Below are 23,948 nucleotides of genomic sequence, written 5' to 3' on the forward strand. Positions count from 1 at the left end.
GTTTGCTGTGTTGGGATATAAGCGCATGAGCGAGATCATGAATATATATTTCGCGGGAAGTATTCGTGCAGGCAGAAACGACGCAGCACTATATTTTAAACTTGTGGAAATCTTGAAAAAATATGGAACAGTGTTGACAGAGCACGTGGGAAACCCTAACCTGTCTTCAGCTGGTGAGTGCTGCTCTGCATCACGTGAGAAGTGATTTCAGCACAGGTGCACCTAGATAATTATTAACTATGGGTGCACTATTAAATGAATAGTGATGTCCTTTTGTGTATATACACCTGTTTATTCCCTGGTATATAGGTTTCTAGTTTTATTTGGATAATTAGTGTCACTAATTTATATAACTGCATTGGTAGGTCATCATTTGCAATTTTTAAGGTTTCTACACCAATAGTCAATCACATTTTGTCTGTTTGTGTTAGAGGAACAGCTACACCAGATTGGGTTTTGGATGTAAACCATTATTTGTTAAACCGATTGGCCGTCATGTGATATATTCAACAGCATCCTACTGTTACCTATATATGTCCTGTTGCCTTGTCCCAAGAACGCTTCACATATCGACACGATCAAGTTTTACATTGCCTGACTTCAGGTATTTCTGAGTTATTAAAACAGCCAAGTACCATCCATATTTATGCAGACTTACTTACCAGGTATGAGAGCTAGCGAGTCTCCGCAAGGTACCATTCCATCATCTTTAATGATTACTCCTGACCGTCCTGACATTGTCATGTACAATGAAACATGTAATTCAGTGGCACTACTGGAGTTAACTTGTCCTCTGGATACCTTTCAACATCTTGAGTCTGCGAGAGACCGCAAACAATCTAAAGAGGAATATCTCCAAATCTTATCCAAATTGGATCGCTTAGGAATCTCATAACATTATGATACCATTGAGCTTACTGTTCTGGGCCACTGTTTACCATCATCATTAACAGCACTGCATAATACTATGAATCTCTTTGATCAGTCAATCTCAAAGTCACGATGTAGGAAGCTCCTTGACGAAGCAGCTGGGATTGCAATCTCAGCATCCAGGAAGATATTTCTGGCGAGAGACTGTCCAGAATGGACAAACAATTAATTCTCTTTTATTGTAATTTCCTTACCACGCCCATTTTTTGGCATTTGCTATATGTGGTCGCGTGAGTCTGAGGACACACCACACTTATTTAGTTTTGTATTGTTCATGCCTTTTTCATCAATAATGATGGTTTCTCTCTCTCTCTTTCTATATATACACACATACACACTACAATAAGGTGCACCTGTATGCAAATTTGACCAGAACTCTACACTTCGTAGAGGCAACAGAAGGATGTTGTTGAATGGTCACACTGTTAAGTCCATTGTATGGATGGACCCTCTGTAACAAAGCATGTCTGACAATGTGGACCCAACTGACTATTTTAAAACAACATTGAAATCAGTGAAGCCATGGATGTATATTGTGTTGGAATCTGTGCTTCCTTCCAGAAAGGTATCTGTTTATGAGACTGGATCTTCGATGAAGGTGTCAACTATTGTAGAGCACTTGAAATTCTACAAGTATGTTGGTCATCAAACATCTCATAATCTCATTCAACCCCACTCCTCACCAAGTATTATAATGTGTGAATTGGTAATCATATGCCGGTATTACAAACCTTCTTTCAGCTACCTCACCCCGACATAATAATATGTGGTGTTCCTAGTGAAAAAGAAAGTGCTGTGTTCTCCATACTTCTTATGAATGTAACACCAATAATATGAGACACCATGTGGTTGCACAGTCACTACAATATAAGGCATCATTGGGCTATGACCTGTGTCCTGGGATGGCTTACATGCTCAGTAAGTTTTGTCATGAAATAATTTATTGTGCATCTCCTTTGGTCCATTAGTTATAGTGTGTATTTGCAGGAGAGCAGAAGGATGAAAAGTACATTCATGATCGTGATGTTGAGATGTTGGAGCAATCAGAAGGTATGCATTTCAGTTCTATTTTTATGTGTTTTAGGTGCAGTTTCAATTGTTTGAGGCTATTGATTACACGTAAACAGTGACATCTCTGATCAATGGTCTTTACTCATGTATTGGTTAACTCTGTGTCTGTTATACATACCTATGTTGTGCAAATTTCTAGAATTGTGGGTCTGGAATACTGTAAACAATGAAAGTTTGGCAGAACCAAAGGGTGTTTATGAGCTCCAAGACATCACTTCTTAAAATAAGGTGGCAGAGAAGCTTCATATGGTGCAGTGCACACAACTAAGATGCCTTACTGAAAGTACAGTTTGTGTATGAACTTACTGTATTACTGCTGTATTGAGTATATAGAATAATTTACCACTGAGGAAGGTGTTCTGCTATGGCACGTTTAACCAGTAATTAATACAAGGCTACTACTTGTCACTTGATAAGTTTCGTACATGTTTTTTTGTTGGAACTTGAAAAGTTTTCTGCACTATTTGAGCATTGTTCCTTGCACTCACTCTTGACTATCTCTGTCCTTGTGGTAATTGCGTCAGTGCATTTACTTTGACATATTGCTACCCAATTATTATTGTACCTATGTACCTAAATATTGAACCGCCTGTGAGAAATGTAGAGAGCTTTGTTAGTTTTTCATACGGCTGTTTCAATTCCCTTACCACATGTACGTTAATGAGCTTTGTACTGATGACTGCTGAGTTGCAGCCATTATAAATAAAATCTGCCAGCTGCCATTCAGTGCTATTTTGTGCATTAGCGGATGATAAACATGTGGTCTTATGTCAAAGCTATTGTACGTATGTTGTTAGCCAGTTCAGCTATTATTGCAGTAAGTACGCGTGACTTTAGTCACTGTCAGAGGTAGTATAGTGTTTCTAGTAATAGGACACTTCTGTTATCCTATGACTGTGTCCTGCCGGTTAGCTTGAGGAATGTTTTGATGTAAACATGAGAAAATGTACTGTGTTATCCTGTACCTCTGGAAGTGTTCAGTATCTATAGTCTCCATTGAGGCTATGTGTATTGTAAGGGAACCTGTACTGTATGTACCCACATACTGAATGTACCCACATACTGTATGTACCCACACATTGTACATTATTCAGTACATACACATAATACACTTCTTTTCTTCTTACGCTGCCCTAGGATCCATCTTCACCCCCCTCCATGCCTTCCCATTTACAAACCCTGTCAAGTTGGCTTGCAAGGTGAATTCAAATCCTTACCAGTCTGGATCCACTGTCAGTGACAAGAATGCTCTCATTAACACACACACACACACACACACACACACACACACACACACACACACACACACACACACACACACACACACACACACACACACACTGGCATATATGGGACAAATACATGTTACATATTCAGAGGATTCTAATCCAGGTACAAAATTATAAGATACATGGAAAGAAGTTCTGTTACACTGAATACTGCCAGGATATGGTGCTAATGAGAAAGTGAAAGGAGCCTGGTTTATGACGTGGATGTTAATAGCTTGATGTCATTGTTGTTAGTGAGAATTCTCATGAGTGGAGCAGAGGAAACAATAGGGTATTATCAAGAGTTCATAATATAAGTATTTTATGGACTCTTGGTACTATTCTGAGGCAGCAGTAGCCACCACTAGACCTATCACATAGGTGGCCTTAGGCATGACCACTTCAGTCTGCATGCCGTCACTATTAGCAGTGTATAAATTAACAGAAAGACCAACGAAGCACTCATGGCATGAGTAACTCTTTACAATAAATGTTCTAAACAGAAGCCTATGTTATGTTTATAAAACTTATTGTGATAAGAACTCTATATTGATACTTGCTATGTAACACGAACTTTGAGCTTTGTAAAAACACGAAGTTGTGCACAAGTTCAAGTTTACAATTGATCAGGTCTACTCTGTACACTACGTCAGTGCATTCAAATCTGCTTAGCTTATGTGTCTTCCCTGCATGTAAATTTAGTCATCATCTCCAGGCAGTTAGTCAGCTACAATATATGTCATGCAGTTAAGTCATACACTGTGGATGTGTGCATGATGACAGGATATTATTAATTTTATTAACTTAGATATTAGGATAACTCAGGATGGAATTTTCCTGGTCTTCTCTTATAGTTATCATTGTATATGGCTTGTAAAAGTCCCACATGTGAATGAGTGGGTATAATACCAGCCAGCGCTATAGTTTTTAAGCAACATTCGTAGAATGGAATGAGGACTATTTCCTGAGCTTCTCCATCCTATTAACAAACCTCTAGACTCAGCTTAGACATTTCCTTCATTACATGTTTGTATACATAAAGCAGTTATATACATGTAACTCTATCATCCTACTACTATATACTATGGGATGGTGTTTGTTGTGTAGTGTTAGTGGCAGAAGTAACACAGCCCTCATTAGGCGTCGGGTATGAGATAGGACGAGCTGTTGCCATGAAGAAGAAGATACTATGCTTGTTCCGACCGGACTCTGGCAAAAGTAATTCAACTAAATTGTAGCTACATGTGTCTCATTTCCACTGTAGGTTTATCAGCTATGGTCAGGGGTGCTCATAATGGGAACAGTTTTATAGTCAAAGAATATTCAGAAAGTGAAGCAGAAGCACTCCTACAAGAATACTTTGCACAACAGAAATAGTGACACCAGTAATATCATAGAAGTTTGTCTTTACCAATCATTTTTCTGAAGAATAACAATATGATCATAGCAAGGAAGTTTGCAGGTGAAATAGTAGCATTCCTCCTAGTACCCACACTAGCTACAGTTCTATTTTCCTTTGCCAAAATTACGTTATAATTAATTTGCCAATTTTCACAGTAGACCACTGACATGTGGTATCAACATCTCTATGGCAGTAGTAAGGTGGGGCACTGTATGAGCTCTCAGATTATCAACAATGGTGTTAACATTGCTATTGTGTTGGAAAACAAACCTGGGGATGCACAATTTATTTTGGGAAATATTGGGTAGCCCAAAAATTAATGTGGGTTATATATATATTAAAAGTACCCCATTGTCCATTATATTATTTTGTAGTCTATAACTCAAGTGCAATGACCACAAATAATGTTTACACCTATTTCATGTATACATGATCAACAGAAGTATTTTTATTGTTAAAAAACAGACATAGCTGTCACATAATAACTCAACACAATTACAATAGCACCAATTACAAGTACACTGAACATTTAAAAATATAATTCATGTATCCAGTTAAAATAGACAATGTGATATTGATATTCTACTTAACACTAAATCTCAGTTCTCTGTCAAACTGTTCTGCAGTTATTGAGCCATCAATGGCCTCACAGTTCTTATTGAACACGGAGTAGGCACTAGGCTCGCCAGGTTTTCTTCTACTGTGCTTCAGTGTGAGGTACATGGCATAAAATAGAAAACAGACGAAAAACACTGGTAGAAATCCAAACTCGTAGCAACCCAAGAACGCTATTATCCAGAAACTCCAAATCACGATCATCATTTCCCATTCACTAAGACAAGTCTCTTTTCGTTTCTTCTCACTAGTAATAAACTCTTTTGGGGTTGGAAACGAGTTGACTGCTGAGGTTCGCCTACTGCAGGATGGACTTCGTCTTCTGCTCACTAGTTTTCTGTCATCATCATCACTTTCAGAAGACGAACTGTTTGACTGTGTCATTTTTCGTTGTAGTCCTAGCCGGTAGGCAGCCAATTGAGCTTGTACCATCCTCATATTGCTGAAGTGACTTTGTTACTGATTAAACGACAATACGTGATCATTAAATCCACTTCTATCTTATAGTCGCTTTATTGTCTGCAATAGCTAGCTGCAGCGAGAACGGTCTTTTATAACTCTAAACCGGATATATAGGATGACGTCACAATATAACAACCAGAAACTATATATAGCACAGCATCTTTTGAATACACAGAAATAATATACACTTTTTCATATGAGGCTGTTAGTGTTTACATTTCAGTGGTAATGGAATGTTGGCTACCAGTCATTAGTGGAGATGTGGTTCCTTCAGCTTTCTGTCTCTTTGTTGATTCCTTTTTCTTAAATGGACGTGACAACGTGAAGCTGCCTCGACGCTGGGGAAACACCTCACCTACAAATACATTTCACAACATTATGAATATTTGAGGATACACAAAGGATTCAGTATATAGCATGATAGAATTTTTTTCTCAATGACATGTACACAGTACTGCTTACCATCTGGAGTCCTGACTTCACAAATTAATTTTTCTTCTTTGTGATTGAGTAATTGTTTTTGTTTAACAACAGGTTGACCTAAAGAGACAGAAGACATAATGTTGTGAACTTTCCGTACCAACAAACCTTCTGGGGTTATTGAACAGCATGAAGATGGTGGAAGATGCCTGTAAAGACGATCATAATTTTAGACTACTTGATAGTAGGACACTTACTCTGTTCCTGTCTGTTCTATTCTCAGCTTTTTCAGACTGTCCTCTTGTAGATTTAGTTCACCGACACATCGAGCAATCATGGCATCCATCATTGGAGCCTGTAGCAGTAATAGGTTACTAGCTACTTCACTAACAAAATGCAATAGTGGCCACTACTTAATCCGACATTAATACGGACTTTTCTACACAATCCATACACTTGGTTAAAGTTCCAAACTGTCCAGTAAGTCCCTTATAAAGCTTACTTGTCTTGTGAAGATTTGTAATCGCTTCACCACTTTCTGCTCACTGTTATCAGGGTAGTGAACCACAGAGTCAAACTCTATCATTAGAGAGCTGAAGCATCCATCCCCCTCCTCCTGGCACTCAATGAAACACCATGACATCTGATCATAAGGTAGGAACAGCATCACCTCCTAAACAGGAACATCACATGACATCATGAAACAGCAATGAGAGTAAATAACTCTCATTAGAGTGAACCAGAGGTGTCGTTGTACAACTTGTGATCTCAAAGAGATGTTGAACTCATTCAATCAAATATTCTAAAGATGGTCCATGTTGTGTGTCCCAGGGGTCCTTACACATCTTCTCAGCATAACACATTGCTTTCCTAGCTAATATAACACCTGGTGTCATGCTCATTTATGTAATCACATCTCATAGGGTTATGATGCATGACCAGCCTCCCCTGCATCATGCTAGTAAACAATTTCAGTAATGGTAAGAGTACAACAGTCTACTCATCAAATGACCTCAAGTTATGGTTAATATGGAACTATGAGTCTAAATAGGTGGGCGTGTGTGCATCCCTTGACCACACACTATTACACCACAAGGGTATTCCCCTTGATGTCACTTACTGCTGGGGAATCATTGTTGATGATGTGTATTGCTTCAGTGTTAATGGCAACCACAACAGGACGATCAGAGTATCCTAGTACACTGCTAACAGGACTGGTAACTGATGAACGACGCTCTATCTGACCCTTGAACAACACCGACCTGTTAAAAATAATGGCACCATCACAGCAGTGGGTACACTATGTTAACCTTGACCTTCAAATAGGTTGATAATTCATAAATGCTAACACAAGGGCTAGAAATTTGGTTCAATAGCAGTACCAGCTGATAAGCACCCAAACAGTATGTAACTGCAGGCTTTAAAGGCACTTTGAAAGGGAGTGTGGTGTACAATCAGTTCTCCAATCTCCTTGCATCCAGAAGGACTTACATTATATGGGAAGCCTAATCACCAGTTCATTTATTTGCAAGGCAATTAGATAAATCAAATTAAATTGTATAAACAACATATTTAATTTGGGAAGTGATAACCAGCCTATCCTGCCTCCTCAAACAGGTACATCCTGTCTCCCTAGCTACCACAGATTTATCCTTTTCCCTCCAGTTACAAAGGAAATTAGTATGCTAGCTAACCTATTCCTACACAGGGACTGGACCTGTCCTGATTATGAAGGTGTTCTCCAGGTCAGTTTATGTACTAAGGGATATTTTGTGACCTTAACTTAAAATACTACAAGTGGTTGAGTAGTAATCAGCTCTATGTACAACATTCAAGCTGGTAGAAACACAGGAAAGAAGAAACAACAAAAGTTAAAAAGTCCAGTCAAATCGCTTGATGTCTGAAAAGTTATTTCGCACACTACACAAGGAGCTCAAAAGGAAGCCAGTTCAGTGAAGTGTCCGGATTATGTGGGTGTCCTCAAGTACCCACATTAACAGACCTATCCAATTCAGAGTTCATAGTAGGGGCAAAGGCTAGATAACCCTGGCACTACACACCTGTAACAACAGATATTACTGGACTACTCAAGGTCAAAGGGCACCACAAGATGTAAAACCAACCAAACACAATTGGGGGATTGCCAACCACTTCCTGTTTCAGTGACCCATCAATATGTACATCACAAAGTTCATGCGTATATAAAAGTAAAATAATATTAATGAATAATGGTACATACAATACATCCTATTCTGAGTACACCAAGTACATCCTATTGTAAAGTGTAGTGTAGCCTTTGAACTGCAAATACTATATGATTACATCATTCATGAACTATCACATCATGATCAGTTATGTCTGACATGACATATCTGTGGGTAAAAGTAAAGTGATCCCTAATACTGTAGCTTGTTTGCATCTCCATCAAGGGAAGCCAACAAGTAGTAGTAGCTCACTGCTGTTTTACAGAGAGGGCCATAATGCTGAGTCATAGCTACTGTATTTCTGTAGAGAATTGATGTTCCGTGTGTGTGTGCGTGTGTGCGCGCGTGTGTGTAAATTTTGCTCATGGATTTTATCAGTACCTACAGGCTATACAGCTAGATGGTAATTATTTGGTATTGATGATATCTGTAAAAGTAAATATTTTAACTATATGGATCATTACAAGATAAGAAATTCTCCCCCTCAGAATACTGTGTGCCAGTGGGTTTTCTAGGACTTCCAGACAAAACACAATTCTCCTGTAGTCAGAGGTGAGGGGGGCATCAACTAAGAACAGCTTACCTGAAAGTGTTCGTAGAAGAGCCTCAGGTAGGCTGACTAAGAACAGTATCCAGCCTATATACTTGAAGTGGCTGGGTGTATGCAATTGAATCTAGTGGCACCCAATTTTTTGCCAATATTAAAGCCTAGTATATTGTATATTATACTTCCTAATGCATACGATACTGTGTTTTCCAGACATCTTTAAGTCAGTTTGGCCCCAATTAGAAAACCCTGCCCACCACATGGTATTATGGTAATAGTACAAGTGTCATGCCACTCACCCGTAATATGACATGGACCTACACAGTTGCAGGTATCTCTGCTGTAGGTGGCATCTGTCAGGAGTACGTTTCGATGCCTCACGATGAGCTGTCACCAGCTGTCCCTCTAGTGATGGTTGCGATGACGACCGGAACAACTTAGCAATCATTCCTTTAGCTCCACCCTTAACCATGTGCAGAGGAAAGTACTCCTTCAAACGATTCCTGTGCAGTATAGATAAATAGATGTCAAGCTAACACATAGGCAATTAAATGTCATTCCAATGACATACCATACCATTATAGGGACCCACAAGGAACCTAAACCCCAAGTGTTGATCTAGAATACCTTACATATTCAAAATTTAAACACTACATTTGTCTGCACACATTTCTTAAGTGTAAGGATGTTTGTCCCTGGTGTAGTATGGTGTTCAGTGACAAATGTACTGGCCTACAGTATATCAGATAAAAATGGTTACTTCCTCAGGATACCATCACAGACATCTATTCCATATAAAGACTTCATACCCTCACACATTACTAATGCCCCATTTCCAAAATTTGATGTGTTTTGGCATTTCATAACATAACCTAACCACGTACTCCAAAGGAACCTGTTTGCTGATACACTATCGAAGCCACTTATTTTGGCCATCAAAAGGCTTCAGCACTTCACTCACACATTGCATGATTAAAGATCCATATCAAAATTAATGTATCCACAACACATATATCCTGTCTCTAATGTCTATAGGAATTTGTTTGATGTTACAAACACAGTCACTTATTCTGGAGCCAAATCAAAAGGCTTCAATTCACACAATTACACATACACATTACTACTATATAATATTATATACATGTTTATAATTCACAACACATCCTGTGTCCATAGCATCTTACAGGAACCAGTTATGTTATACTCATGATGCTGTCACAATTTCCATTACCAAAGATTTACCCATTTATACATATGATTATTCCCAACAATGCCTGCTGCCAGGTACACAGTTCATATTGGGGTGATTGTTTATCACTTAACAGTCTATTATTGTTAGTTTACTAAATGTGACATCACTAGTGCCTTAGTGATGTGCAATGACATCACAATTTGTTTACATCAACTCTTGTAAAATTACTGGCACCCAAAGAGAATTACACAAAATTACTAGAACAACTGGGTCTGGTCTTATTGCCCTGAGTACCAAGCAACTTGAAACTAACTACATTACTACAGGATGAAAAAATAATTTAACCAAAGACCAAGTTTCAAAGTATGGGTTATTGTAGCGTCTGAAATTTCCCGCGAAATTTAAAATAGCAGCAGAAAATTTAGCGATTGAATGGCAATGCTAAAATTTAAATTTCACTATTAATTATTAGAAAACGGTATGCATAATATACTTTGATCTTTGGAGGATAATGAGGTCTTTAAAATCCACTAAGAGACCTGCTAGCAGATTCTTAAAATGGTTAGTAACCTGCTAGCAGAAAAGACCTCAAGCATCACAAATCTCACTTTTGATCATTGATTTGCAATGCTCCCTCCAAGCATAATCAGGCCTGTAGTGGGTGACCAGTCACCCAGGCCAACATGTGGTCAACCACTCTATTCATTTTATAGGCGTACCTAAAAGAATTCGATTATGGGAGGTACAATCTAACGTGTGACCAGTCACCCAGGCCAACATGTGGTCAACCACTCTATTCATTTTATAGGCGTACCTAAAATAATTCGATTATGGGAGGTACAATCTAATGTTGTACGTACGTTTATCGCAATAAACGGAGAAGCCCAAAAATATCACAGAAAATTCTGTTTAGCGCCCATCTGTTTCTAGAGTGTTTTATGGCTGTTTTCGTCATCTATTAAACTATGGATGGACTTTACCAAGACCTAACTAGGTAAGCTTCCTTGTAGAACGTTATTTTCGCTACGTGTAATGTGGGCGTGGTCCATATTAGAAACTGTGCATGTTCTTCGTGCTACTGTGGCGCCACTGAAGGCACAACTTGTGACAACTCGTTCCCATCGTATACATCCACACAAGCTGCTTCTTCGACACATGTGTTCTTTACACTGCTGTGACGCCATAGGCAATGGCTACCGCTAACCCGGCTCGACAATATCGATCACTGCCGTTTCCTAGCTGTGCCAGATCCAATTAGTCTAGCTTGCAAAAGGAAGTGGTGCGAGCTTCGGTTTTTTTTTCAACACTTCAACAAAAACATGTTCAGTCTTCCGTGATTATTTTAACATTGTACGACGATTTCAGTACGACATATAACCCAATCCCACAATGACTCCACCTATATGCCCATATATATAATGCATACATTTTCTAAGCCAGTTAGAGACCACACCCTCGGATCTTTGCGTATTTTAAAAACCTCGCTTCGCTCAGTTTTTAAAATCCACGAAGATCCTCGTGCTAGGTCTCTAACCTACACATATACGCTGATGTAACACTTGTAACAAGCAAAAACCAGTTTAATTTCAACTAGCCGAGTGAAAACAAAGCGATTTATGCTGTATGGCATTGTACACGCAACCATTGCATTGCTTTGCTGTTTTTCGCATCCCCGGTCGTATCCATCGTTAAACTATACTCTGCATGGGCTGGGAGAAAGATTTAATAGAGAACTGGACCCTTGCTAGCAGGCCTGCAGGATTATTTTTAGTTCGAGCCATTAGTTAGTTTGGGTCATGTGCACTGAGACCTTAAACTAAATCACGCGATAACGTTACTATTATAGTGCCAAAATTTCCACGAACTATAAGTTTTAGCGAATGACCCCAAACGTTAAAATTAATCCCTCACTATAAAAACCCGTTATATGGTACTATGTAATCCACAACAGTAATATTGACGGCAATAAGACAAGCTTGAATGGACTAATTAAAGGTATAGCTTACTGGTAATATCGTTCTGTGTGTTCTGAGGACCACGCCCCCTCATGAATGGCAGCTTGGACTCCCGCCAGAAATATCAAGTCATCAGAATTGATTGGGTATCTTCCCCGTAGCACATTGAATTTAGCCTGAATAACAACAGAACATTTATAGCTGTGACAAGATACACTAGAACCCTCAACCCTGAGGTGATGGTTGTTAAATAACAACCCAGTGAAAATGAGCCACCTTACTCAGGTACACTCCTGAGGACAGGACTAATACCCCACAGAAGGAACTGTACTAGTTAACAAACAAACAATCACACAGACAAACAGACACTACATGCACATAAACACAGACCTCTTCATACAGCAAATTAATCACTTTGTCATCTAGGATCTACAGTAACACAAGATAGTTAGCAACATAAGATGACTCATACACACTTTACCTTTCTTTCATCCTTGAGGTTAAGAAATGCATTTCTCTGGAATGATAGAATAGGCTCATCTGTAACAACGTAACTCGGTATAACTTAGTACAACATGGTGCAGGGACTGACCAGAATGAATGTGGTCAAAATCACATGTTGTGTACAGTGTAAGAAATTCCTTCCATTTCTTGAACAACCGACAAGGATGATGGTGTGACTTTAATTGAAGTTCTATAAAATCAAGAAAGCTCATTAGCGCTGTTAATGTTGTGTGGCTAGAAATTTCAGTGACAAACTACTTAAAGGTAATTAACAGGATAATATATATACAATCATAATACATACTGGGATTTAAATTAAGGCGTCAATGTGGGCATGCATTAATGCTCACTACAGGTGTGAAATATCTCAGGTGCAGGTCCATTAGTCCACAGTTTTGATCTAATTCACAAACCTCTTGTATGCAAATCTTCAATTGTTGTGGACTTAGTTTAGTTAGTTAACACTAAAAACAAACCTGTACCATGTCATGGTCTTTAGACATGTCATGGTCTTTAGAAATAGCACCTTTAGGCACTTCTAGGTGATGCAAACCAGTGAATTTGAGGATTGCTTGGGATCACTAGATATTTATTTAGATTGTGCTTTGCGTAAAGATTAATTTGATGTAATTTGTTTTTGTAAAAACACTTATTTTTCTAGGCAAAACCAATGAAACACTATTTCACGCATAGCAATTCTATCACTAGCCAGGTATATAAACAAAACAATGATGCCATACTTGCACAGCCACAGCGGTGTGGTTTGATAATACTCATCACCCAATGCAATAGTGGAAAGGAAATCATCAAGATGAGTTCATGAAGTACGTAACAGTGCATATAGCAGGACACAACCACTCAAAGTCCGGCCTTTAACTACCAGTGCATAAACAATAACATGTGAATCCCAGTATGCGGTACATATTTTCTATGGTGCAAAGCATTGCATGGTTGCAAGGTTGGCAAGTCATGTACATACTCCAGTTTTCTTTAAGTCCTGTATTGCATTAGCCAACCAGTGACATAACACCTACCATTAACCAGAACTATAACTGCCATTAGCCAGAATTATAAATATAAAGCTCAAGGCCTTTTGTATACCCATCCAATTTTTGCAAGACAAATCCAAGTTTCAAAATTTGTCCTGGAAAAATTTCTAGTCATTTATTTATTTCTCAGTACATAAAATCATACTGAAAGCCAGTGACAAGTGCTTCCAGTGACTCACTACACACACACAATTTAATTATATAAGTAATTAGTACTTCATATATATTGACGCTGTTATAATAGAGCTGAGTGATAATTATGATCTATCAATCATTGTGATAGTAACAATTGTGATTATGATAGTATGACTATCATACTATCATGATAAATTATGTATATCTGTGCTTAGTCAAAAAAGTAGACATGATATTGTTAAAGTTAAAGTAACTGTGAAAGTCCAGTAGAACATGCACGACAAAGATGACAAATGTAATACATAACAACTTTTACCAGTGGAGTGTAAGAAAAGCAGATACATGCATTATGGTGTGTAATTGGATTATTCATGGTGAGGTTGAGTGTCTAATACATAACTATATAGCAGTAATATTGTGATACCATCGCTATTGTGATATAAAAGTTACTATCATTCGTGGACAGTGATAGTTGTACTATCGTTCAACTCTTTTATGTGAGGTAGTAGTCTTGCGAGTCAGCTGGATTTCAAGAGTGTACGTGAGGAAAACCATCTGGTAACTTCCACCCGTTTTGTTGACTGCCAACCAAAACAATTAGCACAAATGATGATGCAGTAATTAATATTTGGGACAAAACTGTTGCTAAGTACACACATCATTTCTAGTGACAGAAAATGTGTCACAAAATAATTAATGTTCTGCCTGGTAACAAAATTCTATTGGTGAAGGTTACCAAAAGCTTTTTAATTTCTCTACTACCCCACACTTGAAAAAACCAGTTGACTAGCGAGATAAGGGGTAGCTCCTCACGTAGATGTGGTGAAGTCAACCACACAGAGAAGTACTTTCCACCATCATTTGCAGGTAGTCCCAATCGATGAATCATCTCAGTCTGTATTTGTCCAGCTGTAGTACGACTACCTGTAGTGAACTCTAATGTGTACTGTTGTTGGTCCATCGTCCATACCCGTAACTTTACCGCTGTCAATTAAATGGCATATTATGTCATTGAGGATACTGCATCACTATGTAACACACATTAGTTTTGCATGCTCAGACTATACATTTTTGACCCAGGGACTTTCAGTAAAAACATCCACATCCTGGTAACAAATTTGTTCAAACAAGTGATATGTAATGGTTGTCTCCACTTTCATGGAAGTTCTCAAGAGACTAATAGTATGGCTATACGTCTGTGGTTGATGTACAGTAGATCATGAACTATAGCTAAACTTGTTACTAATAGGACTGGCAATAGCAATAAAGCCTGTATAGCAGGTTATAAGAATATATCTTAACAATGAAATTGCTGAATGCAGAAAAAAATCCCGGACCAGGTGATCGATCCCTAAACAGTACTCTGAGGCTTTTTGACAATTTAACAGGCTTGGTTCTCAAGCATAAGTGTACCAGTCTGGGTCCCTCAGAACAACTTTAGTAATAGAATAATATTTCGGCTAAGACGCTTCTATTGAAAGTGAAAGGACCCTGTGTCAATGGTCAAAACTATACTACACAAACACAAACATCAATTTTCAAAAGCCATAGGGCCATTAGCTAACACACACCTCTAGCCTTTGCTACATCAGCAAATATTATACCTTCCATTTATGGAAAGCACTACAAACTAATCCTAAACTAACACAATGAAAAACACCACCCATTTTTATGTTTATCATAAAACGCTAGAGGAGAAATTAGCTGATAGGTTAGCTCATAGATAGTATATTCTATCATAGATAGTATACCTACTGTCAGTAGGTATATTATCTATAATTCTATCGAGCTGCAATGGTCGCAAAATATAAACGCCACATCACGCTCACGTTTCGCTCTCGCACTCTCTTCACCAGGAGAACTTGAAGAACTAAACAAGTGGTCATTTCTGTTGTCTCTCCCTGATCCGTAGCCGGTCGCTGACTCCAGGGTGGTCGGGCGTTGCACTTCAACCATCACTGGGTTTGTTTGTAGCTAATTATTCGCACAAAAATGTACCAAATATTTCCAAATAGAGCGCACGATGAGTTTCACTTTGCCAGAGCACCCTCATCCACTGTGCTTCCCTATCGCTGTGTTGTTAGAAGATGATTTCTCCGTGGATGAGTTTGTTAGCTCCAGTAAAAAGAGAGTATCCATAGAGACACTCCGCAATGATTTGGACTCGTACTTTAAGACGCTGAAGAGCGCCATGGTGGAATTGATCAATCACGATTATGCTGACTTCGTCAAATTATCATCCAACCTGGTAAGTTCCAGATGCCTCAATTAGACTATCTGATGTTGAGTGTAAATCTATGGTAAATAATACTGGTCATGCTATGCAATGCACAGCTTCCAGCATTTTAAAACTGGTCAGATTTTGAATTGGTATGTGCATGTTCATTATTCCTAACAGCATTTTCTTATGGTGTGGTCACCTAACTATATTCCAACTGATCTCCTTGTGAGGCTGCATCCTACACGGACATGATCAGGCTATTACTGTAGCAAATGGAACACTTCAGCTTATTATGATCTGTTTGTAGAGTTGATTCCTTTAGTCAACTTCCTTATTCTTCCATTACTTTCTGGTTTCTCTTGCATACTGTACAGCCTTATAAAAAAAGTGTCAGCTCACATGTCATTGTGTTATTAGTCACTTAAAAGATGGAAATAACTATATTTTTATACAGTTTGCTATGGCTATGCTCAGGAAAATATTGTATTGGCTTGCAATGCAGCCGATTTTATAATGGACTGCCTGCCCGCATGGAAATATGCCTGGATGTAGGATTGGAAACAAATAATTTATTTATAGGTAGTGTGGTGTTGTCATGTGATATATGTACCAACATGTAAAGCTGTCAAACTTACTGGTTACACCTCATTACTAGTCTTCCATAGTTGGCAAACTGAATACCAGATTAGTATTATCTGAACACCAGGTAGTTTCCAGGGATTCGGTGAGGTGTCCAGTGAATAATGATTTGCTTATAGTACCCAATACAATTATATTCACACTCAATTTTACAGTATACATGCATTTTCAGTGAGGCTATACTATAGTACTGAGCAGGTATAAGACTATTATGTTCATAAAGGTTGTACATTGTGCTTCTGAGCAGTGTCCAGCCAGTCACATATTATATACTCATTAGAAATTGATCACTGTGTTAAACTGCATTATTGAAATGTGGCAATGTGATTGTTTGTGATTCTTTAATAGAGTAGTCTTACTGTATGACTGTTTTATTAGAGTATCTAGATATTCTAGCTGGTATGTATGTACATACGCAGTGTTGGGAGTAACGCGTTACTTATATAACGCGTTATGTAATATTATTACTTTTGTGGTAATTAAGTAATATGACGAAATACGCTATAAAAACAGGTAAAACGGGTAATACAACTCAAGTTACTTTACTTACAAATGTAACGCGTTACCTAAGTAATATAGTTACTGTAACGAGTCTAATATTATGTAATATTATTACTAAAAGTAACAAAGTTACTAATCTCGTTAGTAATCCTCTGAGTAACGCCTAGCCACAACAAAGTAATGAAGCTTACTGAATGAAGCTTATTCACCAGCTTCTTACTTGTAACTAAGATTTGTACACTGTCCAATAACACAATTATGTCACGTGATAAGGTGGTAGTTTCACACGTGATAAGGTGGTAGTTTCACACGTGACAGCTTAACGCTGTGGACACAAAGTAATATAATATGTAATATTATTATAGTTACTTTTTATGGGTAATATGTACCTGTAACTAAATAGTTCAGTTGCAAGTAATATGTAACTAGTTATTTTTAAAAAGTAACTTGCCCAACACTGTACATAAGGTCCTCCTAGTAAGGCTCAATTTATATGGAATAGTTTGGACTGTACATTAAGTGACTGTTGTTATTTGATAATCTAAAGCCTTGGCTTATCAAATCATTGGCAAAGACTTTAGCTAACATTTAAATAGGGCAGCTGTTGCCATTATTAAGACATAGCTATTTCTATAATGTAATTAAGGTTTGATTTTGTACAGATTGGAGTAGATAAAGCAATAGAGGAGTTGATCACTCCACTGGGGCAACTGAAAGAAGAAGTGATGTCTTTAAAACTGTCACTTGATACTGCCATTGGTTCAATGGAAACCAGACTGACATATCGTGCTGAGCTGAGGGATAAGAAGGTAATTCCCCTAATACTTTTGTTGTCACAACATGCAGTTGAGTAGGTACTTCCATTGTGATGACATGTTTTTACCATAGTGATGTAATTTATTGATATGTTGTTAGGCATTGCTCAATAACCTTTTGTCAGTTACTGAATCAGTCGCCATGTTGGAAACACTGCTACAGCTACACCAGACTCCATCATCACTGGATGACTCTGAAAGGTGTGAGAACTACTTTGTGTTGTTTAAGAGTTTGTAAACTGCTGCTCGTATTATGGTAGTCATGTGAATATGAACTTTATGAAGTCATACAAGTACTGTAGTGTAGCCTTTGTGGTACCTTCATAGCTATACAATGATTTGAAAATTTTATTAAAATGCGCAATGCGCGCACCTGAAAGAAAGCAAATGATCAATAATATTTAGATACAATTAATTAACTATTTCTTAGTTACACTTTGCGAAAATAAGATTGAAATACTCTAATAGAGCAGTCACTTACTCTAATACAGCAGTCAGGAAACACTAATGTGCTTTATTAAAATAGCCATTTCTTGAGCATAACCTTGATTTTGAAAGCATAATTTTGAGTATACCATGTAAAAGCCCAGGCTTTTATTTCCTTCCAAGCATTTTTGACCAACAAATAGGGCCTTTATTTGAGACCAGGTGTTTATTTTGTATTGGTCCGACTGACTCCCAGCATTTAATCGAATTTGGGTGGTGGTAGAACAGCATTACTGTAATGGTAAGCCTAGAAAACAGTGATACAGTGTGTTGAATTGAATGTATAAACAGGTATAGGCAAGGATTAGAATGATTGGAAAATAGTTGTATCATACATCTCTGCATGCATGTGGACTCGCCCGGACTACTCAAGTGACTACTTGTATCTTCATCCCTCAGAAGGCTCTAAACTCAAGCATGAAGAAGCAGCAGCAACAAGGAAGCCATTAACAGTAGACTGAAGTAATAGCCGGGCCTCTATTTGAGACCAGGCGTTTATTTTACAAAGGTGCTGGAAACCCCCTGGCTTATAATCAAGACAGGTGTTTAATCAAATGCGACTTTTATACGAGGAAATTTGGTAATAGGCTTGATTTTTTAAGCTCTGCTTAAAAGCATAATAGAATAGGCCATGCAGGGCCTGATTTCGAGGGGCAAAATTTTCGAGGTTGAACAATGTTACCTAATTAAAATGTTTCGTGGATTTTCAAAATATATAATATTTCATTTTTGTTGTTAATCCCCAAAACCTGAAATCAACAAAAAATTTCAAGTATATATGTTTTGTAAACATGCACGTGCATGCATGCACACACTCATAATAGTGTTCATCTGAGCTCTATTAAAAGCCTCCAAATTCCCTCAAAATATATTGTTCAGGAAGTAGCTAGCTACTGTAAAAAGATGAGAGCTGATTAAATTAGGATTTCTATTTTTAAAAACAGCTCATTCATGGAGACCCAGTGTAGTGGTGGTGATGGCCACAAAACGTACTTCAACATGCACACTTGGATCAACCATTCACAACACATTTAAGCCTAGAAATTGTTGTCAATACTAACCACACTAATCTGGCTCAATTTTTAAGTAGAGTAGTTATTATTATTATACCATTTGCGGTAAGGTTTGTAGGATGTCACAAGTTGCCACATTTGTCAATGGTATGCCTATGGTAATATTACCAAAATTGGCAAAAACATTTTCCAAATTTGGCAAGAAAATGTTACCAAAACTAACAAAAATGTATCTCAATTCTTAACAAATTCATAATTTTGGCATTAATTGTTTTCCAAAAATTAGAAATTGGCTTCTTTGAACACTGGTATCAAATAAGCAATTTGAAACCGATTATGGATTTTCAGCATACACTTGCAGTCTGGTGTTTAAGGGCTCTATGCAGTACTGGTTATAACAACTGACCCATGTTACAAGGGGCCTGTGAGTGCTATCTCTTACAGCATATCAGGACAGTTCACTGGGATTATACAGGATCGAGTGGCTAGTGAATTCAGCCGTTTGCAGTATCTAATGTCACTTAGCAACCAGCATCCCATGATCAAGATGTTGGAACCGGTAATATTTGTTTGTTGAGTTATAATCATCATGTTGACCAGTGTGTGATGTAGCGTATTCGTTCCATTGATCAAGTGTTGGAGTCCAAACTGGAGAAGATGTTCATATCACACATTTCTGCTAGTCCTGACAAACTAGCTCAGTGTCTGAAGACGTACGCTGCAATTGGTAAACAACAAACAGCAGAAGAATTGTTCTGTCGTCAAGTGGTGACTCCTTATATGGATGGGGTAAGTCCCTCCAAATTACCATGTGTCACTCTGTGTGCCATCATGTGTCACTATGTCATTGTGTATCACTGTGTGTCGTATGTGGCATTGTGTGTCATTCATTGTGCCATAGTATGTTACTCTGTGTCACTGTGTGTCATCACTATGAGACTGAATTGTATATTGTGTTACATACTTGTCTTTCAGGTTCTCACCAGTAGGAATTTCAATTCTAAATCTCAAGACTTATCCCTGCTTTATGCTGAAGTGTTAAACTTCATTCCTGCACACTGTCAGTCATTGCTTCAGGCTGTTAGCCACACCTCCAGCCACACCCACCCAAATCAGCAAGGATTTGATTTTCTAGTCAATGCAGTTTTTCCTGAGGTTGTTCGTGGAATTGAAACACGGTTAAGCATCATATTTGCCTCAGGCAATCCAGATGTGTTTTATAAGGTAACCCTGTGCTGTCACTATTTATGGTACTTTTCACCTTCTTGTAGAACTACAAGAAAACGAATGATTTCATTGGTCAGTTTGAATCCCTCTGTGCTACTAAAGACAGTATACAGAGGCTGAGAAGCCATACTAGTTATAGCAGCTTTCTTAACAAGTGGAGCTTCCCTGTCTACTATCAAATAAGGTTAGGTACCCACCCATGATACTATTTATAAATTTCTGCTATTTCTTTTAGATTTCAAGAGATAGCCGGACATGTAGAAGGTATCCTGTCTGGCTCATGTGAGCCAGGTGAGTATCATGTGACCTTCCACACTTGCTGGTTACATCACCACCATAGCAACCCAAGTACCACCTCATTTCAAGTTGGAGCCATTTGCAGCAACATGGCGTAGTGTGTGTCGTTGTTGGGAGGATGGTGTGTACGTAACACCATTGGTACACAGGTTTTGGAAGCTTACAGTACAGGTATTGTTGTAGCACCTGAATATTGCACCTGTATAGCTTCCTCACTACAGTTGTTGACGCGTCTTGCAGTCTGGCTGGATGTAGACAGTGATGTAAGTGTGCTCTATGGTTATATCTTAACTGTTACTATGGTTACATGATACAAAGGTGGTATTGAGTGTCAATCAAGCAGTCGGAGCAATCAGTGATTGCTATCTGATTAGTGAATTAGTAAGTGGTAGCTTGTCATTATTAGTGAACAATTGCAATCGTGTATGGGGAGGAGGGGTGCTCATACTAATGGTTTATCCTCGGAAATATTATGAATTATGTTTAGTAGTATTAGTTAGTCCATCCCCAACCACCCACACGCTTGTCAACTACTTGTTAATTATCACTGATCTAGTGTTCTGGATACTTAATAGGATGATGAATAAACGATATTACATTGTTAATAATATACGTGTGCACAATTTGATAATTAAATTCTCTATGCCTAATCGAATGTCCGAGACTGGTCCTGATTGCTAAGTTACTCTAGTATTGGTACACAGGCTGTGGTCACTGCAACATTAACTGCATTCCAGTACTGTACACCTGTTGCTGGGTTACAGGACTGCCTTTTCAACACTGGCATCAAATAAGATATTGCCTTACAAGTACACGTTTTCCCATTGTAACCAGTACACGTGCTGCTGTTACACTTTGCCTGATAAATATACTGTGGATAGCGGTTGGCGTCATGCTCTACTTCATAGCTCCATTGACAAAGAGAGTTACTGCTCTCTCCAGTAATTTTGGCACGGCTGGTGGCATTTTGGTTCTCAAAGAAAGTGTTTTCTGTATCCCATCTCAAATTAAAATCAGCCCTCATGTCTACAGTTGTTTTCCTGTAAGATAACAATTCTTCACCTTCCAGTTGGCACTCTTGTTTGTCATTACAGTTATCACATCGTTCAAGAAATTTTGACATTAATGAAGTGATGTCGGAACAACTAACATCACTGGATTGTGTAGAATCACACAGTGGTGCAGCGTTACACTGCACAATGTAGAATAGTGGTACAACCAGTAGGATTGCCTATAGGAAATATCAGTCATATAATATCAAATGTTATGCACACATACATGTACATTAGCTGAATATATTGATGTAGCTAGCTAGTTAGTTAGGGTAACTCATACCTTAAACATCTCTGTATATTTTGTCTCTTTATTTCTTTCTTGTACGTTTGGAAGATGAATTTCAGCAGCAAGTTGATTCCTTTTATATTCCATGTTGCATGCTGTGGGCATTGCAATCAATTGATTTCCTTGTTCTATTGAACTAGGTGAATGATTTGTATAGCAGTAGTATAGAAGACAAGATTCCACACAGTGTGACAGGAAAGGATCAATTCTTCAGTAAGTGTTAATGACACACATGTCACTCTGGTATGAATTGTAAGGGGACATGATCGCTGTGTGTGTAATCGTTGGGTGTCGTGAGAACACTATCATTATGACATATTTATTCTATTGTAGATGGACTGATGGAGGCAACTCAGAAATTGTTGTCACTGATTCCCAATTTGAAAGGGACAGTGATTCAGAATGTGTCCAAACAGTGTTGCGCAAATCTTGATCCCACACACACAATCCCTCGACTATATAGACGTACCAACAAGGAGGTATATATATATTGAGGCATAGTTGTGTAACTGTTAATATGTCCTATTGCAGGTCCCCAGTAAACCTTCAGCTTATGTTGGTGCTGTATTGAAGCCTCTTCAACTAATACTAACTGGAGAGGTGTCCCTACAGTGTGATCTAAGAGATGATATTTGTAGAGACACACTTTCTACTGTTAGTGAGAAGTAAGTTCAGATACTTACTGGGAGTGTTAATGGATAGTGTATGTTATAGATACTTGGCAATCATATCTGATGTGCTAATGTCAGTTAAACGTACTGAGGATAGTTTAAAGAAGCTGAAACAACGTGGTCGCAAGTCCCAGGATACTCCTGGGATCAGTGGCAGTGATATGAGTGACGATGATAAAATCAGACTACAACTATCATTAGATGCTGAGGCTTTTGTTAATGAGGTAACTTCCCCATGGTTGCTGGGAACCCTAGGTAGAAAGGAAATTTCCATGTGTGTTGTGTGGGTGGGGGAGATTGACAACAGATTGAGTATAGCGACTGTTGTATTGTTGTACAGGTAGAGCAACTTCCCATGGTGGATAAATCAGTCACCCAGTCAACTGCTTTACAACAGCTACTACAGTTAGCTGCTAATGCCAAAGAACTAGCACTCTCCTCCACAGACACTAGTACAAGGAGTTAGCAGTAGTAATTGTATCACATTTGTAACAACACCATTATCATGTACAGTGAAGCAATACCAATCTAATAGGTGACTTGTTGGACATATAGACACCTTGGGGCCTGTGTACTAATGTTGGTAATGTGTAATATGGGACGAATGCTCATGCTGATTCCTGAGAAAACTATTTCTTATGAGAAATAACATTTCAGTTAATTGCTGGCAGTAATGGTGTGAAGAGGCCACTTGTAATGTGGGAAAGGGCTGCATTTTATTTATTATTTTTTTGTAATTTGTTCAAGTAATGAGCTCAACATGAACATACTCTAATAGCTAGTATCCTGATTTTCCTGGTCAATTTACATATGTACTAATAGGACTTTCAGCTACATATGGATTATGTCCACATTAACAGCTGCAGGTGGCAGTGTTACACAAATATGCAGGAATTCAAGTGAACTCATCATAGCTGGATTACTACATTTCTAGTGTAGTGGGTTACATCTTCCTGCCCATCTGCTGTAAGAAATGATAGAAT

The 23,948-nt window shown here is 38.2% G+C and overlaps 4 protein-coding genes across 4 annotated transcripts; 2 read left to right on the forward strand and 2 right to left on the reverse strand.

Moving 5' to 3' along the window:
• Positions 1-4,723, forward strand: LOC136267980 (5-hydroxymethyl-dUMP N-hydrolase-like). The gene is made up of 4 exons (XM_066063204.1): positions 1-173; positions 1,918-1,980; positions 4,377-4,487; positions 4,534-4,723. Exons 1-4 carry the CDS (start codon positions 26-28, stop codon positions 4,644-4,646), a joined length of 435 nt encoding a protein of 144 aa, XP_065919276.1. The 5' UTR covers positions 1-25; the 3' UTR covers positions 4,647-4,723.
• Positions 4,724-5,253: 530 nt separating this feature from the next.
• Positions 5,254-5,718, reverse strand: LOC136236784 (SAYSvFN domain-containing protein 1-like). The gene has a single exon (XM_066027019.1). It carries the CDS (start codon positions 5,716-5,718, stop codon positions 5,254-5,256), a length of 465 nt encoding a protein of 154 aa, XP_065883091.1.
• Positions 5,719-5,835: 117 nt separating this feature from the next.
• Positions 5,836-15,757, reverse strand: LOC136268497 (putative FERM domain-containing protein FRMD8P1). Its single transcript, XM_066063854.1, has 13 exons — positions 15,584-15,757; positions 14,568-14,738; positions 12,659-12,760; positions 12,548-12,606; positions 12,457-12,495; positions 12,118-12,242; positions 9,219-9,422; positions 7,289-7,430; positions 6,671-6,841; positions 6,426-6,523; positions 6,337-6,377; positions 6,211-6,288; positions 5,836-6,103 (listed from the first exon to the last, which is right to left on the reverse strand). The coding sequence occupies exons 1-13, from the start codon at positions 15,708-15,710 to the stop codon at positions 5,961-5,963; spliced, it is 1,500 nt and encodes a 499-aa protein (XP_065919926.1). The 5' UTR covers positions 15,711-15,757; the 3' UTR covers positions 5,836-5,960.
• Positions 15,751-23,497, forward strand: LOC136268494 (conserved oligomeric Golgi complex subunit 2-like). Its single transcript, XM_066063851.1, has 16 exons — positions 15,751-16,002; positions 17,778-17,924; positions 18,031-18,131; positions 19,874-19,988; positions 20,042-20,218; positions 20,405-20,653; positions 20,701-20,840; positions 20,892-20,947; positions 20,997-21,124; positions 21,175-21,216; positions 21,272-21,334; positions 22,435-22,507; positions 22,628-22,773; positions 22,826-22,959; positions 23,009-23,189; positions 23,306-23,497. The coding sequence occupies exons 1-16, from the start codon at positions 15,778-15,780 to the stop codon at positions 23,429-23,431; spliced, it is 2,103 nt and encodes a 700-aa protein (XP_065919923.1). The 5' UTR covers positions 15,751-15,777; the 3' UTR covers positions 23,432-23,497.
• Positions 23,498-23,948: the final 451 nt, after the last annotated feature.

This window comes from Dysidea avara, chromosome 10 (assembly GCF_963678975.1).
Source record: "Dysidea avara chromosome 10, odDysAvar1.4, whole genome shotgun sequence".
Taxonomy (NCBI): domain Eukaryota; kingdom Metazoa; phylum Porifera; class Demospongiae; order Dictyoceratida; family Dysideidae; genus Dysidea; species Dysidea avara.

Bases quoted from the DNA above. Each gene is read 5' to 3' on its own strand.
- LOC136267980 (XM_066063204.1), top strand. From the start codon at position 26: ATGAGCGAGATCATGAATATATATTTCGCGGGAAGTATTCGTGCAGGC. The intron at 174-1,917 runs GTGAGTGCTGCT...GTGTATTTGCAG, and splicing joins CCCTAACCTGTCTTCAGCTG to GAGAGCAGAAGGATGAAAAG. The intron at 1,981-4,376 runs GTATGCATTTCA...TTTGTTGTGTAG, and splicing joins GATGTTGGAGCAATCAGAAG to TGTTAGTGGCAGAAGTAACA.
- LOC136236784 (XM_066027019.1), bottom strand. From the start codon at position 5,718: ATGGTACAAGCTCAATTGGCTGCCTACCGGCTAGGACTACAACGAAAA.
- LOC136268494 (XM_066063851.1), top strand. From the start codon at position 15,778: ATGAGTTTCACTTTGCCAGAGCACCCTCATCCACTGTGCTTCCCTATC. The intron at 17,925-18,030 runs GTAATTCCCCTA...ATATGTTGTTAG, and splicing joins CTGAGCTGAGGGATAAGAAG to GCATTGCTCAATAACCTTTT. The intron at 18,132-19,873 runs GTGTGAGAACTA...TATCTCTTACAG, and splicing joins TCACTGGATGACTCTGAAAG to CATATCAGGACAGTTCACTG.
- LOC136268497 (XM_066063854.1), bottom strand. From the start codon at position 15,710: ATGGTTGAAGTGCAACGCCCGACCACCCTGGAGTCAGCGACCGGCTAC. The intron at 14,739-15,583 runs GTGAGCGTGATG...TTTAATTGACAG, and splicing joins AGAGAGTGCGAGAGCGAAAC to CGGTAAAGTTACGGGTATGG. The intron at 12,243-12,456 runs GTCTGTGTTTAT...GTTGTTATTCAG, and splicing joins TTAATTTGCTGTATGAAGAG to GCTAAATTCAATGTGCTACG.